General features: G+C 38.6%; 1 protein-coding gene across 1 annotated transcript in view; it reads right to left on the bottom strand.

Moving 5' to 3' along the window:
• Window positions 1-300: 300 nt before the first annotated feature.
• The window catches only part of LOC132820833 (charged multivesicular body protein 2b-like), a 31,630-nt gene continuing 13,122 nt past the window's right edge, over window positions 301-18,808 (bottom strand). The window contains exons 3-6 of the mRNA XM_060833176.1: window positions 14,163-14,357; window positions 9,334-9,436; window positions 6,292-6,398; window positions 301-3,081 (exon numbers count right to left, since the gene is read on the bottom strand). Coding sequence (XP_060689159.1) covers window positions 2,971-3,081; window positions 6,292-6,398; window positions 9,334-9,436; window positions 14,163-14,357 — 516 coding nt within the window. The 3' untranslated portion in view covers window positions 301-2,970. The remainder of the gene's footprint in view (window positions 3,082-6,291; window positions 6,399-9,333; window positions 9,437-14,162; window positions 14,358-18,808) is intronic.

The following is an 18,808-nucleotide window of genomic DNA, read 5'->3' as shown; positions in this document are numbered from 1 at the left end:
AAGAAAATTGACTAAGACTCCAGGGATAACTCCCATAGTCTTCCTCAAAATAATGTCCTGAGATTAATGTTTTATCTGGAAGGCCAAATCTTCAAAAAGGCAGAACCTTCTCAGTATCGAACTGGAGTGTCAGCGTTGGTATCTGCATTCAAGTACTGACGTTAGGGTGTGAACCTGGAATCATAGCTCAGGCAAGAGACTGCTATAAACCGAGCCACTGCTAATAAGTTTAAAATAAAACAAATGAGGAAGAGAAACGAAGGAGTGAAAGGTACAATGCAAATTGTAAGTACAACACGATTGTGCAGGTTTCAAGATCTCTCAGACTTTATTTTCGCAAAACAGTGCACTAATTTTTAAGTTATGTACCTTTTGTCTAAATACAAAACTTCTGTTCCTTCTCTTGATCTTTGAAAACAGTTTTAAACAATCAGTAAATCAAGAGCCAAAAGAAAGGAAAACATTCCAAACAGTACAAATGTATCATAATCCTTAAATACTGCTTTGAATGCTCCGATTATTTTATTACTGACAATGCATTTGTCAGTACTAGAGAACAGTGCAGTATATATTTAAAAACTCCATTATTTAAAGTTAAGCTGGAAATCATACAAATGTATGGTAATAAATGTTAACCTTTGCATAAAAGCAACAGAATCAGAATTTTAAATTACTTTTCAAATACCCAATTTCATATATCTAAAAAATAGGTTTAACTAAACTATTAGCTACCATTATCACAAAAAAACTTTTTGAATCACTTGAGAAAAATGCACAATTAATAAGAATACACCAAACACCACCTGCACAATCTTAAAACAAAATGTCTAAGGCTATAACTGAGAGTATTTGCTTTCTCCACTTCCCAATAGTTGTGACATATAATTTGCAGTAGTCTTCACTATGTTCAACTTTTAATTTGAATGAACTTGAAAAATGCATCAGCACAGACCTTATCTCCATGCTCCCTTAAATATTACAAAATATTGTTCTTGTATTAAGTTAGTTGGTAACTGAAATAAGCCACGGAGAAAACTATAAATTCGACTATACCTCTGAAAGAAAAAGTTGGTATTGTTGCTATAATGTCATAAAACAACTACCTATACATGTATTAGTAGGCACTTGAGTAATCATATTGCTCTGAATTATATTCATCTGATCAGTATAATAGGTTATAGAATTAGGGCACCAGTTATCTTCTATACAAGTAAAGATATCTGCATAACTTAATAAAGCACAATTGTTATCGTCCTTAAAAGGATACTCTACAATTCATCATAATGGCAAAAGGAAAAACTAAAGGATTTTAGTGAAGTGAAAGTTAATGCTAGTTCAATTACTTATATTGAAATAACTTAAAATTAATCAAGTTTCAAATGACTTCCAAGATCAAATCCAAAAGTGAAAATAACCTATAAACCTGGGAATAAAAATTTGTGTTCACAAATATTTCATTATTCCAATGACTTCAACTAAGTTAGGTTTTTTTTCAAATGACAACTAAAACCTTTGAGGCAAGAATTTGCTAGAAATTCTTTTGCAGCAGGCAAAAAAAAAGCACAATTAATAGTGAATACAGTATTGACATATTTACAGATCTATACAATAGACAAGTTTTGAATTCAGTGAAAATTCAAGCCTAGAGAGTCAAAGATTTTTAAAAGTCATTAAAGAGATGTGGGTGTTGCATTTATTGATCAGAGACAGTTAAGTTTCAACCACATTGCTGTGGGTCTAGAAGTCATACGTAGGCCAAACCAAGGGAGGCGGACAGATTTCCTTCCCTAAAGCTCATCAATGAACCAGTTAGTTTAAAAAAATTGCAGTGGTGATGTGGTTGTCATTAGTTTAGCTTTTATTTTAAAAAATCAAATTTCACCATTTGCCATGGTGGGATTTGAAATTTTGACTCCAGAACATTAACCTGGGGTTTTGGATTGCTAGCTCAGTGAAATTACCATGACACCACTACCTCCTCATGATCTGCCAGACCTGCTGAATATTTGCAAGACTCTGTACTTATTCAGACTTCCCACTTCCACAGTAGTTTAATTATTGCCAAGGAATGGTTTAAACAAAGTTAATTGGTTTTTCTTTACTGTCATTATACTACAGCGAAGTCATGTCTATTGACGGCAAGGATGTTGTGAAGTGTTAATTTGAATGTCTTGCAATGAGCTCCAGGTCATTACATAGGTTGCTGTTACACCGTAGATACCAGACTGTAGAATGTAAGATTCAATCAGTAAAGCTAAATTACTCTGCCAGCTGTATTTTGCTGTGGGCTATGTGCATCTACATATTTGAATATATGTTTAGATATTTTTTAATGCTAGAAAAAGCAGACAATGGTTTGTCTTTCCTGATTAAAGTAAATTATAAAGTGACAAGGACATGTTCTGTGGTCCATTATATTTTTGTAATATGGATTTATTATTATTATTATTCTATATGCAGCATTAAAAATCAGAATTAGAGACTACCCACAAAAGAGTATTTTTACCACTAAGTTTCAATCCACACTAGAATCCAACTTTAGTAACAATTGCATTGTTCATATGCTACTAGAGCACATCAACCCAAAAATAGCATGTAACTTTCATAAATTAGATCTTAATGTAGCTTGTAGTAATAAATGGTTTGTTGTACAAGTAAAACCAAACAATCCAAATACACGTACCATGCTCGATAGGCCTGTCAAGTCATCAAAAGACATTACTAACCATACATTTTTTATTTCCACTTCAAAAATCAAAAAATCAGTTTTAAAGCAGCAACAGATTAGAGTGTTTGGCAGAGTGTGGCTTTAAATTCAAGTCTTGTAAAGAAGCATTTTTGTTAAAGTTACAGAAGAATATCCACGATGCTTCCATTATTTATCTAATGGTGCCTTTAAGGTAGTCAAGGTAAAAGGCATTATTCACATATGATCAAATATTTCCTCCTCCCCCAATAACAGCAAGTCAACTAGTCCACTCCCAAAGCTTTCAGCTGCCGTTCAATATCTTCATCTGAGATGTGAGATTTAGATGTGGATGCTGTGGGTAGACCTTTGGCTGCTGATGGAGCATTAGCCATCTGTGGAGAAAACAAGTTTTACTTTCATACAGTGACAGAAATGTATCATCTAAAACAGAACAACAGGAAACATTTGGGTAGTGAGCCTTCACTGAAACTCCTCAATTTCTCCAAAATTTCATTATATTTCAAACTTCCTGCATACGGGGTGGGGTTATTAAAAAGAGAGACTTGTGGTGGGTAAACCGGAGTGTCAGCACACCTCAGAAGAAGGGACAGGTTGAAAATGAAATTCTTTCATTGTAACCTCAGCCAATGTGGAAACTGAACCCATGCTGTTGGCACCACTCTGCATCGCAAACCAGGCCATCCGATCAACTGAGCTAACTGACCCAGTGTCCTTCACCAGCATGGTTAAAGTGCTTGGATCATGAGCTGTAAAAATTATATTGGCTCATTTTCAATCCACAAGCCATAGTTTAATGGTGCAGCGAGAGAGCTAACCAGCAGTCCCCTCCGCAACTACCTGGTCAGATCCACACCCCCTAAAAGCCCATCCTCTCTTCCTAGCATCTTCCCCTGCCACCGCAGGAATTGCAAACCCCCACCTCCCCCCTCACCTCCATCCAAGGCCCCCAAAGGAATCTTCCACATCCATCAAAGCTTCAGCTGCACTTCCACACGTCATTTACTGCATCTGTTGCTCCCGATGCAGTCTCCACTACAGTGGGGAGACTGGACGTCTACTCACAGAGCGCTTCAGAGAACATCTCAGGGATACCCGCACTAACGAACCCCACAGCCCCGTGACCGAACATTTCAACTCCCTCTCCCACTCTGCCGAGGACATGCAGGTCCTCAGCCTCCTCCATTGCCACTCCCTTATCACCCGATACCTGGAGGAAGAACACCTCATCTTCCGCCTCGGAACCCTTCAAACCCATGGTGTCAATATGGACTTCACCAGTTTCCTCATCTCGACTTCCCCTCACCTTACCCAAGTTCCAACCTTCCAGCTCAGCACCGTCCTCATGACCTGTCAATCTTCCTTCCCACCTATCCGCTCCACTCCCGTCTCTGACCCATCACCTGTGCCCCCCCTCCATCCATCTAGTGCACTCTCAGCTACCTTCCCACCCAGCCCCACCCCAGTCCCATTTATCTCTCTACCCCCCGAGGCTCCCAGCCTCATCCCTGAAGGGCTTTTGCCTGAAACGTCAATTTTCCTTCTCCCCAGGTGCTGCCTGACCTACTGTGCTTTTCCAGCGCCACTCTAATCTTGACTCAGCAGCTAGAAAAGTCCAATTAGACTCGCAATTAGGTTCTTGCCTTGTTTTTGTAGGACTGCTTGATTGTATGACAAGAATTTGTTCCCAGAAATCCTGATATAGCCCCAATATCATGCCTCTGACAACAATCTTAATCAGGCACAATACCCAGCAAGGAGGGACCCCCCCTGAGAGTCCACGCCTACCCACCACTGGTTCAATCCCAGTAGAGGCAAGATGACATGCATAAGTGAGCATGAATGTTGTCAAATGATCTCCAAGTCTGAAAATTGTCCTCAAGCTTCCAGCACGAACTAAATTAGAGGGAGGCAGAAAGCTCTTACCGTCATTACCTCAATTTGTGAACTGCTTTCAGAATTGAGTGGGATACTAAAATCCACAAATAGTATATGAAGATTACAGCAAATAGGATCAAACTAGAAATTTTATGTTCTGTTCTATGTTTCTTCTTTTTTGCTCTGCTGCATTAGTTTACAAATGAAGTCTAGCTTTAGTAACTGTTCAGGGAATATCCCAAATGATTGCTATGGACATCAAATTATTATGGTAAACATTTCAGTTGTCTAGCTGTGCTCCCTTTTCTTTCAACCTATGCTCTTAGAATTGATGCTTTAAAGACAAACTTGTTCTTAAAATTTACATTTTAAAAAGTGATGCAGTAATATTATAACAATTTACTATTTGTATAACAGAAGCTGGAATTTATTCAGGGTAAAGGTCACTATAAGTACTGGACTTGGGTATTCCCTTAATTACTTTTCATAAATGTAAGGAATACACTGCTGCATTAGCTATAAAAAGAATAGCAGGAATATTTTTGACTAGATAAATTCTAAAGTTTGAAGGAAGAAAGCTTTGTGCAGGATTTTAAAATTTTAACCCACCAGCTTCTCTGGGTGAATGATATTCTGAATATCTTAATCCTTCTATCTTACATCCATGCCCAAGTTTCAAAACCTTATTCCTGAACCCAATTTCAATAATGCAAATTCTAGTTTTTCTATAGATTACATAGGTGCAACAATTTTCCAACCATATTTGGGCTTCAACTGGGGAAAAAAAAGCAATTAGTACCAACTCTTCTGAGAACTAGTTCTGGTGCTCCAAATGACAAATCTTAGGTGGAGAAAAAAAGATTACTTCCCTTTTTTGATTAATTCCACATCAAAGAAGAACATTTGAGTTTACTTATTTTCAAACATTTTTTAGCACAATGCAAGAGGTATAATTTAAATCTTTATATTGTAAACTTTCAGATGTTTTTAATCAAAGAAATTTGAAAGACTTTAAACCTCCTGTCCATGGGTTTATTAGAGCACTTCACAGGCAAAAAAAACTAAGAATCAGATAACGTTGACAGCAGAATGTGGTTAACATTACAGAAATTTTAGTAAAAAGACAAGAAATGTGTTTTTTTTAAAAAAAAACTATGCGGCTATTTGGTATTCAGCCATGGATCGAGGACGTCGCTGGATCTCACAGTTAAGAGTCATTTCTGTGGGTCTAGTCACATGCAAGCCAGACCAGGTAAGGATGACTCTAAAGGATAATGGATTCACAATCATCATTAAACTCTTAGACTTTTATTGAATTCCAATTGCACCATCTGCAATGGCAGGATTTGAACCTGGGTCTCCAGAACGTTACCTTGACCTCTGGAAAATAGTCCAACGGTAATACCACTAGTCTGCTGCCTCCCTATTGTACTGGAATTTTAAATTTCCAGTCTGATGCTATCTTAGGTGGATTTTCAGTTAGAACCAGTGATGAGAACCAAATAATTGTTGAAAATCAACCTGCCTTGCAGTACCAGAGTGCTCCTCATGCAGTGAAAAAAGTACAATTATAAATGAAAAATAGGGATCATTTTCCATTTGGATGCAGCTTAAACAAGTAAAATTTTCTAGTTTTTTTGATTCAATGACAACATACGCAATCTTCAAATAGATAAAATATCTCTAAAAAGGAAATAGGTAAATACCTTTCCAGAAATCTCAATTCCGATTTCATCCAACACCTGGTTCACAATATCTTGGCTTTCTTCTTCATCTCCAGACTCATCAAAAATGTCGTCTAATGTATCATTCACTGGAAGAAACCATAGGTTTAATTATTTCACATGTGCTATCAAATGAAACAAGAAAATCACAATTCTAATTGCAAACTGCAAGAACACAAGAAAAGTAATAGTAATCTAATGGAACTTGAAGTCATTCAGTAAAATTATGTTGATTTCCTATTTTAACTCTACACCACTAACCTATCCTCTACAGATACTTTTCTGTAGATTCTTTCAGATACAACTACTTCTTATGCCAAAGGCAATAAGGAAACAAACGTTTAGTACATTATTCTGGCATAAAAAATTCACTGGGTGAAGACTTCATATACAAAAGTACCAATGTTGCGCTTTATAAGCTAACTACTATTAATACAGCAATGCTGAGCTGCCCATTTCATCAAGACCAAATTTAACGTGGATATTTGGTATTTCATATTTATTCCTTGATTTGCTATCTTCTGGAGTTAGACACTTTTCTGAATTTATATAAACAACGTTAAGAGAAGAAAGTTTATGGAATAAATCAAATCGTAAATGTCATAGAATGCAGTTGAAGCCAAAACACTGAACGTTTTCAAGAAGTTAGGTACAGTTCTTAGTTCAAAGGGTTTTGGGAGAAAATAGAACATGGCACTGAGTTGGATGATCAGCCTTGATTATACTGAATGGTGCAGCAGGCCTAAAGGGCTGAATGGTCTATTCCTGCTCTTATTTTCTATGTTCTTACTCAAATTGTGAAATTGTTAATTGAGTATAAGTAATGTCAAGCATTCAAGAAATAAAGAGAGAGTAGAAATGCACACATACTAAAAGTAGTCTTGAACTCCAATTCTGGACAGCAGCTAAGCCTTTCATGTTGCTTACTGACATGTCACCACGTGTTCATTTAAACAAGACAGTCAAAGATATTTTGAATGCTGAAAACACCTGGCAGATCAGACTATATCCATGCAGTTCTGATTAAAATCACTTACCTGGAACATTAACTCCTTTGGTCTACATATACAGACCTACCTGCTGTGTCTTTGCAGAATTTTCTGTTTTATTGCAGCATCTCCTTTCTATTTCCTACCTCCCAGGCTCGGCCAAGCACTCCACACTAATTTCTTCCTAGCCTCAGGCATGTCAGAACACTAACTTCAAGTCCGCTTGCACAATGAGGGCCACATTGACTATTCCAGGTTTGACTTTTCAACACTAGAATACAGCAACCAGTTCTTTATCTAGCCCAGCTGAATGTTGCAACTAATTCCCTGGCCAGCTGGACACTAAGTGCTGCTGGCAACATTCCAGACAATCTGAACCAAACAATCATGAATCATCCAGCTCTCTTCCCAAAACTAAATGTCATAGTCGGCTTCAAACTCTGTTTAAAACTCAATATGCTTCATCGATTGCATTCAACTCTCAAGGCCTGAGATTAAGACAAGCATTAGTTAAGTATCTAAATGCCATTAACATTTTTAATTGTTTTATAAACTTACAAAATCTGAGTTTATTTAGTACATTTGAGATAACATTTTGCCATAATACATTTAATGATCTATTCATGCATTTAAACTGTGTAAACATCAATTAATGCCAGTATATGTACAATCAATTATTATTCCTAATTATTCTCAGGTCTGCTTCATCAATAGCAAGTACTGATGCATCATAATTCATGGCATTAATTCAGTTCCCAGCTCAACTAACATTCTGCGGCACTATGCCTGCCTAAAACTGGTTCAAACAAGCTGGAACCTCATGGGCTGACCATCCAATTCTTTAGGAACCACCTCTAATGCTTCCAATCCCCAAACTGCCCAATTTTCAGATTCCCATCAACCACTTTATCCCAATCTACCTCCCTATTTGACAGCAAAATGGTGTTGTACACCATAACATCCCATTCCCAAAAACTGACCTGACTACTTCTCCAAATATTGGAGATTTTGATCTTAAACTCTGCCTCACAAATAGGCAACACATATGGACAAATAAAGAGGGTGTTATTCAAAAGAGATTTCTTTTGGATACAGCATATAATTAAACCCTAATAAACATGAAAATTTGTCGTCACAAAATATGTTGAAAGCTGAATCCTTTCCCAATTTAAAAATGCAGTTTCAGCAAAGACTCAATTTTACCTATTTGTTGAAAAAGGGATCATCAGGTTTAAAAATCAGACTAAATATATAAATGTATCATTTATTTTTATTATTTAATTAAAAGTTAGCACAAAACCATAATGGAGCAGGAAAGCAATAGGAAATCCATTGACTAGGTTTAAATAAGTTTCTAACTTGGAAATTCAGCACTTACATAGTTCTTCCTCTGGTTCTAAGAACACTAGTACCACCAAACATTTTCTAGTAACTCCTCCATTTAGTAGCATATATTTTTGGTGTTTGGGTGGAAACAGAAAGGGAAAAGATGGAGCAAGATATCCTCAGATCTAGGGCAGAATGGTGGCTCAGTGGTTAGCACTGCTGCTGCACAGAGCCAGGGACTCAGGTTTGATTCCAGCCTCAGGCGACTGTCTGTGTAGAGTTTGCTATTTCCCCATGTCAGCGTGGATTTCCTCCGGGTGTTCCGGTTTCCTCCCACAGTCCAAACATGTGCAGGTCAGGTGAATTGGCCATGCTAAATTGCCCTTAGTGTTCAGGGATGTGTGGTTAGGTGCATTAGTCAGGGGTAAATGTACAGTAATTGGGGAATGGGTCTGGGCGTATTACTCTCCGGAGGGTCAGTGTGGACTTGTTAGGCCAAATGGTTTACTTCTACATGATAGGGATTCTATTCTATTTGTCCCAAATGTATAATGTTTCCCTTCGGTTTAAAATTCTTTAACATAACTTTTAATGGTATAGAAATCTTGAACTGCTAGAAGCATTTATGTCTGAATATCTTTTGAATAAATGCTTCAGCAAAGCACCAGAAAAGGCAATTCTCAGCAGATTTACACCAATGGATACTTACTCATTTCCTCTGTCATTTCCATTTTCATGTTTTCTTTCTGGAAATCCTTCATAGTTTGTAGGGTTTTCTGTGGATCCATTTTCTTGTTCACAGTTTGCATGGTCTAAAAATATAAAAGTGTTTTTTTTCAAACAAATTTCAAATTATCTCAGTAAGTACATCAATTAATCAAAGAGAAAAGAGCTAGCAATTTTAAATAATGCATTCCTTCTAAATCAGCTACAATGTTTATTGGAATGGATTGACAATGGACCAAAACCAATGAATATTTACATTAGAAACCTTAATACTAACCTCTAATTTTCCAAAACATTGCCCAAGTAACCAAAATGTCACTTTTGAGCAATGTTTTCTTCACGGTATTTGCAGTGGCAAATTACTCAGGTGTGGTGCAATTCCTACATTCAATAGGAAAATAAATATTTACTGTATATGAGATGGATGTCAATGTAATTTGAACACTTGTGTGTTTGCAACAATCCAAGTTTCAAGGGAAATGCCTAAAATCCAAGGAGATGCATCCTACTGAAAGGACAGGTAGCTGGGTAAAGGAAGCGGGATTGCCTTGTTGATAAGGAATGAAATTGATAGCAAGAAACTATAGAGTTTTGGAAGGTGTAGAATCTGTGTGGGTAGAGTTAAAGAGCCATAAAGGAAAAAAGACCACAATAGGATTTATGTACAGGCCTCCTAGTCAGGATATGGGGAAAGGGAAAAAAAAAAATCAGGAGATAGAAAAGGCATGTAATAAAGGCACTATTACTATAATCATGGAGGACTGGAAAAATCAGGTTGGTAATAGATCTCAAGAAAAGGAAGCACACTAGCTTTCGGAGCGCTGCTCCTTCATCAGGTGATGATCACAACCACCTGAAGAAGAAGCGTCACTCTGAAAGCTAGTGTGCTTCCAATTAAACCTGTTGGACTATAACCTGGTGTTGTGTGATTTTTAACTTTGTACATCCTAGTCCAACACCAGCATCTCCAAATCAAGAAAAGGAATTCATGAAATGTTTGCAGTTTATGGTAAAGTGCACTACGAAACAGACAGTTCTGGATCTGATGTGTAATAAGGCAGACTTGATTAGAGAGCTGAAGATGAAGGAATGCCTAATGGGGGCAGTGACCATAATATGGTAGAGTTCACCCTACAGTTGGAGAGGGAGACGACTGAATCAGATGTAGCAGTATTACAATGGAGTAGAGATAACCACAAAAACATGAGGGAGGAGCTGGCTAGAACTGATTGGATAGGAAGCCTAGCAGGGAAGACGGTGGGGCAGTAATGGCAGGGGTTTTGGGGATAATTCAGCAGGAACAGCAAAAGTTCATCAAGGACAAACAAACATACGAAGGGGAGGATGAGGCAACCATGGCTGACAAGACAAGTCAGGGACAGCTAGGTACCAATATAAAAGATGATTGCAGAGCTTTATTAAAAGGTAAGAGAGACAGACAAGACTGGACATCAGAATGCTGCAAAGTGAGGCTGGAGAAATTGTAATGGTGGAGAAATGAAGAACTAGCAGAAAAACTGAATAGGTACTTTGCATCAATTTTCACAGTGGAAAAATACCAGTAACATCCCGGAACACCAAGAGCATCAGGGAGTAGAGAAGGATGCAGTGGCCATCGCTAAGGTGGTGGCGCTGGGAAGCTGAAAAGTCTGAAGGCAACTAAGCCAATTGGACCAATAGACTACATCCAGAGTTCTGAAGGAGATAGCTGAGGAGGCATTGGTAGTGATCTTTCAGGAATCACTGGAGTCAGGGAGGGTCCCAGAGGATCAGATAGTAGCTAATGTAACAGCCCTGTTTAAGGGAGGTAAAAGACAGGAAACTATAGGCCAGTTAACTTGATCTCAATCATTGGTAAGATTTGAACAGTCCATTATTAAGGATGAGATTGCAGAGTACTAGGACTTGTGAGGTAAAATAGGGCTAAATCAGCACGATTTTGTCAAAGGCAGGGCATGTTTGACAAACGTGTTAGAATTATTTGAGGAGGAAATGAGCAGTTTAGACAAAGGAGAACCGATGAACATAATCTATGTGGATTTCCAGTAGGCCTTTGACATTGTGCTGCTAAGTAAGGCAAGACCTCAGTGTTAGGAGCAAGGTACTGACATGAAGAGATGCTTGACTGACAGGCAGAAGGCAGAGAGTAGGGACAAACAGGTCTTTTGTAGGATAGCAGCTGGTGACTAATGAAGTTTCTCAGGAGTCAGTATTGCAACAACTATTCGAGTCCTACATTAGCAATCTGGATAAAGGAACTGAAGGCATTATTTCTAAGTTTACAGGTGACACAGATAGGTGAAGAAACAGTTGATGTTAAGGAAGTGGGGAATCTGCAGAAGGACTTGGATATACTAGGTGAGAGGGGAAAGAAGCAGCATATAAAATGCAATGTGGCAAAGTATGAGGTTACATATTTTGGTAGGAAGAGTAGACAGGTAGACTATTTTATGAAGGGGAAAGGCTTCAGAAATCTGAAGCACAAAGAGACTTGGGAGTCTTACTTCAGGATTCCCTTAAGGTTGGCGGTTAGGACAGCAAATGCAATGTTCGAGAACTATAAAATAAGACGACATATGTACTGCTGAAGCTGTATAACGCTTGGTTCAGACAGCATTTGGAGTATTGTGAACAGTTCTGTGGCCCCATATCCAAGGAAAGATGTGCTAGCATTGGAGGAGTCCAGAGGAGATTTACAAGAACGATCCTGGGAATGAAGGGCCTGTCATATGATAACTCTGGATTCGCAGTCAATGGAGTTTAGAAGGATGATGAGGAATCTCATTGAAACTTACAGAATCCTAAGAGGCCTGGATATAGTAGATGTGGAGGTGATGTTTCCACTAGGAGAGACTAGAACCCAGGGGCACTGCCTCAGGGTGAAGGGACAACCCTTTGGAACTAAAGATGAGAAGGAATTTCTCCCGCCAGACACGGTGACTGTGGAACACATCACAGGGGACTGTGGAGGCCAAGTCATTGAGTGTATTTAAGACAAGAGATAGATAGGTTTTTCATTAGTAAGGGGTTCAAGGGTTAAGGGGAGAAGACAAGAGAATGGGGTTGAGAAACATATCAGCCAATCGAATGGAGAAGCAGACTCTGTGGGTTGAATAGTCTTATTCTGCTCCTATAATCTTATGGTCTTAAATCTAGAGATAAAATGTGCCATCAGGCTTGTACATGTCCCTCTTTCCTATATACGTCTGTATAAAATAGAGAGCAGTTTATTGATGCTAGCATACAAAATTTTGAAAATTTTATACAAAAAGGCAGGCAAAGGATTAAAATGAAGCATAATAACATTTCCTATTGGGATAGAAACTGTCTAAATAATATTCCACTTGTATGACAAAACTCTGTAGGGAAATTCTTGAAAAAAGAGAGACTCATCTGTATTCCTAATTATATAATCAATCATTTGTTGATATTTCCCCAGGAGTATCCTCAACTCCATATTACCCAACATTTAGAAGCAGAGTCTAGTCCTTAAAAGAGACAAATTTCATTAAGTCAATTGCTCCTTAATTTGACTGGTTCGTTTTAGGGATGGTAGTCAATAGACAAAATATGCCCTGAATTGGACTTCCATTTTAATTCCTATAAAGTACCTGAACACATACAAAATGACACAAATGAATGCAAAATGAGATCACATTATGTTTTTCATTCTGTCTGATCTAATCTTCTGCAATATCAACTTCATTTAATATAGGTTTCTCCTTCACACACAAAACTGTACTTTTCCAGAGGGTCTACTAACATCTGGTAAGATATTAAACATACTGCTAACACTCAATTATTTCCCTAAGGCCGTAGAAATGTAAGAGAATTGAACTCTTACATGCATCCAGGGAAAAACAGGATCACCACAAGCAGAATATTCAATGCTGACTTGAAATAATTTCGTTATTCTGTAAAGCCTATTTCCATAAGGAAGACATTTGGATGAGATGTGATATAGCTCATTACAACTAGACCTTGAGAGCCAACAATGTTGACTTATTATAAGTTTAGTGAAACACAGGCATTCTTCCCTAATGTTAAGTTTCTTCCTTTTAAAACCTCATGAAAAATTGAAAACGCTCTGCATCTTCCACAATTTCTTTTAAATCTGCATCACTTGTTTAACTGGACGTACACACTTTAGATTTCTTTATATCTGAAGTTGTTCAGTAAATCAAAAACCTAAATTCTGTTTTGATATCAGAGCTAGATCCTAAAATTACAAAAGGAAAATGTAAAGATGTTTGATTTTTTAATAGTAGTTGTTACCAACTTTAAAAGGTTTTGTAAAATGTTTTAGCCCCTAATATTTAGTTTATATGCATTGACTAGAATTTCTAAATACTACTATAACGTGCAATATCTGCATGCGGCACAATGAAAGGTGCTTTAAAGTCCATTTCATCTTCAATCTCCACTTGCTGCAGAGGTTTTGCCAAACAAGATACAAGACTGCACAAATCCTATTGAGGCCTCACATCAATCCAGACTGGATGGTCTTATGGGAGAACAATAGAAGCATGCCATCAAATATCCACACATCAAAGTGAGGGCAAAGAACCCCAGGCTGCATGATAGAAATTACTAACAGGACAAACCTGCAGAATTCCATTGTACTCATGCGCATCCTTCTCCAAAGCAGTTGATCTCTTATTAATACCGTGTTAATAAAAGTCAGCATTTATAGTCATAGAGATGTACATTTATTTTAAATCATACACAAAAGATTTTCAAGGATATTTACTGACAAATAAGTCATGCTTTTATCAATGTTTAAAAATTCAAGAATTTTTTAAAAAAGTGTACCTTTGTTGTTGTGGCCATGGCCCCAGCCATCTTCATTTGAGAATTCATTAATTTAGCCTGGGTGGACAAAGAAGTGACCTTTGAACTCACAGCATATGTACGGGTCTTCTGTTTCTGTAATTGCACAAGTTGTTTTGCAAGAACCTTGCAAGCATCTTTGTTGCCAGCCTTGGCCATTTTCTTAATTTCCATTTCCTGGCAAAGTCAAATAAATATCAAGTTTAAAAAGGGAGGAAAAAAATTCTATTGCAAGAAAATTAAAATGAAAATAGAAAACCTGTAACAAGCAAAATTAAGTTGGGTTATGCAGATCTTTCAACTCAAAAATAGAAACATCAAGTTAAGTAGTATTAGATCTGTCCAGTCTGTTTGACATCACCCCATTCCCAAAAAAACCCACTGTTGACCTTGCCATCTTTACAAACCATCACTACATATCCAACTTTGTCTTCCTCTCCCAAAACTGGTAATATGCCATTGCTTCTGAAATCTTTGTTGACCTTGCCATAATTCAATGTTTGATCACCTTAAATCAGGTTCCATGTTTTGAACATCGGTAGTGAGGGAGTCAACTTTCATGAATGCGGTGCCAATCAAGCAGTTTCTTTGTCTTAGATAGTATTAGGCTTCCTGAGTACAGTTGGAGCTGCAGTCATTCAGGCATGTAGAAAGTATCGTATCATACTTTGCCTTTCAGATGGCAAAAAACCTTTTGGGAAGACAGGAAGTGAGTTACTTCTCACAGGATTCCTAAACTTCTGACCTAGTCTTGTAGCCATTGTATTTTTACGACTAACAGAGTTCACTTTCTGGGGAGTGGTAACCACTGGACATTGACAATAAGGTATTTAGTGATAACACCACACAAAGGGTAGGTTCTAGGATGGGCCTTTAATATTTCAAATTTAGCATTTCCTGTGTAGCATGAGATTTCAAATAACTGTGTTACAGTGATAACTAGCTGCGTACCACATAAGCAAAAAGATTTATCAGGTGCCGCATTAGCCTAAGTGCAGTGTTTTCAAAACTAATTCTTCTTGAAAAGAATTAAAAACTAACCTTCAAATAGAGATGAGCAAGGAGACAAGTCAGCTGATGTCATGAGTAGCTGTCCTATGGTCACTGGCCAAAAGGCAGATTGATTGACACAATGCAAATTATCTGCCACTAGAAACAAGGTAAGTTAATAAGCGTTAAGGGACACTGGACGGTCCTCAGACGGACTTTGGTAGTAGCAAATCCCATTTCAAAAACCTTACAGAGCTATCTTTTCCAAATTAAAGATGGACTAGAAGATGAGGAGGGGAGAGATCCCTAACACCTTGACTAGAGGGCAGGATACGGCCTTCAAACTTTAACAAGACCATCACATTCCATTCCATTTGTCATTTGATTTCGGTGAACCATTCCTATTGTAAAGATTGTATACTTTAATGAAAGAATGTGCATTTTCTAGATTGCTGCTTCTTAAAATTAAAATACCAAACAAAATCAGCAATTTTCTATATTAAATATATGGGATGATGAACCCCCAAGTGAAAACAAGTTTCATTCCTTTGAAACCTTTTAAAGTGACTGATAAAACTGAGAGGCTTTCCATTTCAGAGTACAGTTAAGAATTAACCACAATTTCTGGTATGGAGGAGTGCAAACACGCTGGAGGACCACCTCATGGATCTTGGGCCTGACCAAGTTGCCTATAAACAGGCTCAGGCAGCAGGCTGTGTCGGGGGTCATAGTTGCCAACAGTATGCAACTCTTCTGTGATTACGATTGTGCTCAAGTGGAGAGGAAGTAGGCATTGTCCACTAGTACTCTTGATGCTGTTACAGAAAGGTGGGCACCAGAGGGGTGGAGTGCTTCATCACCCTTCCAACTCCATTGTGATTTAGCTCCCTCCCTCTCACCTTTGATGGTCTGCATTACTCTTAACAGGATCTTCATGTAAACTGATCAGAAAAAACAGGTGATTTACTGATGATGGAAAAATACGCTGCTGTATCTAAGAGAGCTTCTGAATGTTAAAAAGTAAACTACATTGCTGTGTGTCCAGAGTCACATATCCTTCTATGGTTTAGAGGACAGCAGATTTCCTTGCCTGAAGAAAGGAAATTAGTGAACAGATGGGTTTTTAAAACGAAAATTGACAATGGATTTATGGTCATCATTTTTAGTTCCATTTTTTAAATTGAATTAACCCAGGTCACTAGAACATTACCTCATTCTCTAGATTACTAGTACTAGAGATCACTACGCCATCCTTTGCCCACAAATGTCTCATTCCAAAGATACTAAACATGGTTGCTACAGGAAGCGAGGGAAGAGCTTGCTGTGCCTTTGGCGATGACCTATGTGTCCTCACTGTTCACTGGAGTAGTGTCAGATGATTGAAGGATGGCAAATGTTATTTCCTTGTTCAAGAAAGGGAATACGGATAATCCTGGGAACTACAGACCAATCAATCTTACATCTGTGGGAGTCAAGTTATTTGATAGGATTTTGAGAAACAGGATTTATGAATACTTGGAAAACCAAATCTTTATTAGAGGTAGTCAGCATGGCTTTGAGGTGGGCGGGTCATGCCTCACAAACCTTACTGAATTCTTTGAAGATGTGACAAAACACATAGATGAAGGCAGAGCAGTGGATGTGATGTACATGGATGTTAGCAGGGCATTTGATAAGGTTTCCCATTCATAAAGTAAGGAGCCATGTGACACATAGAAATCTGCCTGTCTGGATACAGAATTGGCTGGCCCATAGAAGACAGAGGGTGGTGGTAGGTGTAAAGTATTCCGCCTGGAGCTTGGTGACTAGTGGTGTTCTATGGGGATTGGTTCTGGGACTTCTGCCCTTTGTGATTTTTATAAAATGGCTTGGATGAGGAAGTGGAAGGGTTGGTTAGTAAATTTGCCGATGACACGAAGATTGGTGGATAGTGTAGAGGGCTGTCGTCAGTTGCAATGGGACATTGACAGGATGCAGAGCTGGGCTGATAAGTGGCAGATGGAGTTCAACCTGGAAAAGTGTGAAGTGACTCATTTTGGAAGGTTGAATTTTAATGCAAAATACAAGGTTAAAAGCAGAGTTCTTGGCAGTGTGAAGGAACAGAGGGATCTTGGGATCTATGACCATAGATCCCTCAAAATTGTCACCCAAGTTAATAGAGTTGTTAAGAAGGCATATGGTATGTTGGCTTTCATTAGCAGGGGGATTGAGTTTAAGAGCCACGAGGTTATGTTGCAGCTGTATAGAGCCCTGGTTAGACCACACCTGGAATACGATATTCAGTTCTCGTCACCTCATTATAGGACAGATGTGGAAGCTTTAGACAGGGTTCAGAGGAGATTTACCAGGATACTGTCTGGACTGGAGGACATGTCTTATGAAGGAAGGTTGAGGGAACTAGGGCTTTTCTCATTTGAGCAAAGAAGGACGAGGTGACTTGATAGAAGTGTACAAGATAATGAGAGGCTCTTTAAACAGAGTGGTGGGTGCATGGAATGCACTGCCAGTGGTGGTAGTAGAGTCAGCCACATTAGGGACATTTAAGTGACTCTTGATAGGCACACGGAAGATAGAAGGGTATGCAGGTTAGTTTGATCTTAGAATAGGATAAAAGGTTGGCATAACATCGAGGGCATGTACTGTTCTATGACAATGGAATGATCCTCGTACTGCACTAAATAAAGCCTTTACATCTTGCAGTGAAACAGATTGCTACTTGAAATGGAATGCCTCTCATGGAGTACCATGCTGGTGCAGTGTTTGCAGTCTTGATGATCACCCAATTTACTCTCATCAGGGTCCTGGTCACTGGGGTCAGTTATAGAGTCATAGAGATGTACAGCATGGAAACTGACCCTTCGGTCCAACCCGTCCATGCCGACCAGATATCCCAACCCAATCTAGTCCCACCTGCCAGCACCCGGCCCATATCCCTCAAAACCTTCCTATTCATATACCCATCCAAATGCCTCTTAAATGTTGCAATTGTACCAGCCTCCACCACATCCTCTGACAGCTCATTCCATACATGTACCACCCTCTGCATGAAAAAGTTGCCCCTTAGATCTCTTTTTTATCTTTCCCCTCTCACCCTAAACCTATGCCCTCTAGTTCTGGACTCCCTGACCCCAGGGAAAAGTCTTTGTCTATTTATCCTATCCATGCCCCTTAATTTTGTAAACCTCTATAAGGTCACCCCTCAGCCTCCGACACTCCAGGGAAAACAGCCCCAGCCTGTTCAGCTTCTCCATGTAGCTCAGATCCTCCAACCCTGGCAACCTCCTTGTAAACCTATTCTGAACCCTTTCAAGTTTCACATCTTTCCGATAGGATGAAGACCAGAATTGCACACAATATTCCAACAGTGGCCTAACCAATGTCCTGTACAACTGCAACATGACCTCCCAACTCCTGTACTCAATACTCTGACCAATAAAGGAAAGCATACCAAATGCCTTCTTCATTATCCTATCTGCCTGCGACTTCACTTTCAAGGAGCTATGAACCTGCACTCCAAGGTGTCTTTGTTCAGCAACACTCCCTAGGTCCTTACCATTAAGTGTATAAGTCCTGCCAAGATTTGCTTTCTCAAAATGCAGCACCTTGTATTTATCTGAATTAAACTCCATCCGCCACTT

This window comes from Hemiscyllium ocellatum, chromosome 12 (genome assembly GCF_020745735.1).
Source record: "Hemiscyllium ocellatum isolate sHemOce1 chromosome 12, sHemOce1.pat.X.cur, whole genome shotgun sequence".
NCBI lineage: Eukaryota > Metazoa > Chordata > Chondrichthyes > Orectolobiformes > Hemiscylliidae > Hemiscyllium > Hemiscyllium ocellatum.
The sequence above is the reverse complement of the archived record's forward strand: the minus strand, read 5'-3'. Positions and strand labels throughout refer to the sequence as shown.